This window comes from Coregonus clupeaformis, chromosome 28 (assembly GCF_020615455.1).
Source record: "Coregonus clupeaformis isolate EN_2021a chromosome 28, ASM2061545v1, whole genome shotgun sequence".
Lineage (NCBI taxonomy): Eukaryota > Metazoa > Chordata > Actinopteri > Salmoniformes > Salmonidae > Coregonus > Coregonus clupeaformis.
This window is the reverse complement of record NC_059219.1, coordinates 25,970,416-25,971,308: the sequence shown is the minus strand read 5'-3', so window position 1 is coordinate 25,971,308 and position 893 is coordinate 25,970,416. Positions and strand designations below refer to the sequence as shown.

Here is an 893-nt window from a genome sequence, read left to right as displayed (position 1 = left end):
GTAAAGGTAGAGGTAGAGGGGTAGAGGATAGAGGAGTAGAGGAGAGGTAGAGGATGGAAGGGTACCACAATAAACTGAGTGAAATGACAGTTTCAGTTTCTATACCTTCTAGCAAGGAAGAGAGGACCCACTTTCCTCATGCTTGCACTGGGCCTGAGTCTAAGTCTTACCTGTATGAGGTGTTACAGATCTCCTTGTACTCCTTCAGCTTGTCACAGACCAGTCTAACTCTTACCTGTATGCGGTATTGCAGATCTCCTTGTACTCCTTCAGCTTGTCACAGACCATCTCCAGGAACTGGTTGGAGTAGGCACTCAGGTCCTGCATCAGAGTCATCAGGTCCTGGATGGACTTCTCCACTACCACTGTGCTCTGGAGAGGACACAGAGAAATACAGGGTTAATACATTCATAATTATACATTAAATGTTTCATTTCAGGCAGAAATAATACATCTCCTTCCATGGAGAGAGGGAGAGAATATGTTTCAGCTGTTAATAGTTATAGACACTCGTTTTTTATTTGTTCTGATTATAAAAAATGATATATCAAATAAAAAAAGAAATATGAAACATGTTGTGGTTTGACAATGTGACAAAGTGTTGAATAAAAAAAGTCCTAACCTCAACCAACATAACATTTTTCATTTCAACCGCAAAACTGTCACTGTCACGGACACCTCAGCTCTGAGCCCAGTGATCCTTGTAATTCAGCCACTCCCTTGTCCTCACTTAACCAGGACACATATCACTGAGTCCCAAATGACACCCTATTCCCTATATAGTGCACTACTTTTGACCAGGGCCCAGGGCTCTGGACAAAAGTAGTGCACTATATAGGGGATAGGGTGCAATTTGGGACGTAGTTATCTCTTTACAACCACTAGAAGGGGAG

General features: G+C 42.4%; 1 protein-coding gene across 1 annotated transcript in view; it reads right to left on the bottom strand.

Annotated features, from left to right (window-relative positions):
• LOC123482100 (exocyst complex component 4-like) overlaps positions 1-378 on the bottom strand; it is a gene marked incomplete at its 5' end in the record, with an annotated part of 31,334 nt that extends 30,956 nt beyond the window's left edge. Inside the window, one exon of the mRNA XM_045208407.1 lies at positions 236-378. Within this exon, the coding sequence (XP_045064342.1) occupies positions 236-378 (143 nt within the window). The remainder of the gene's footprint in view (positions 1-235) is intronic.
• Positions 379-893: the final 515 nt, after the last annotated feature.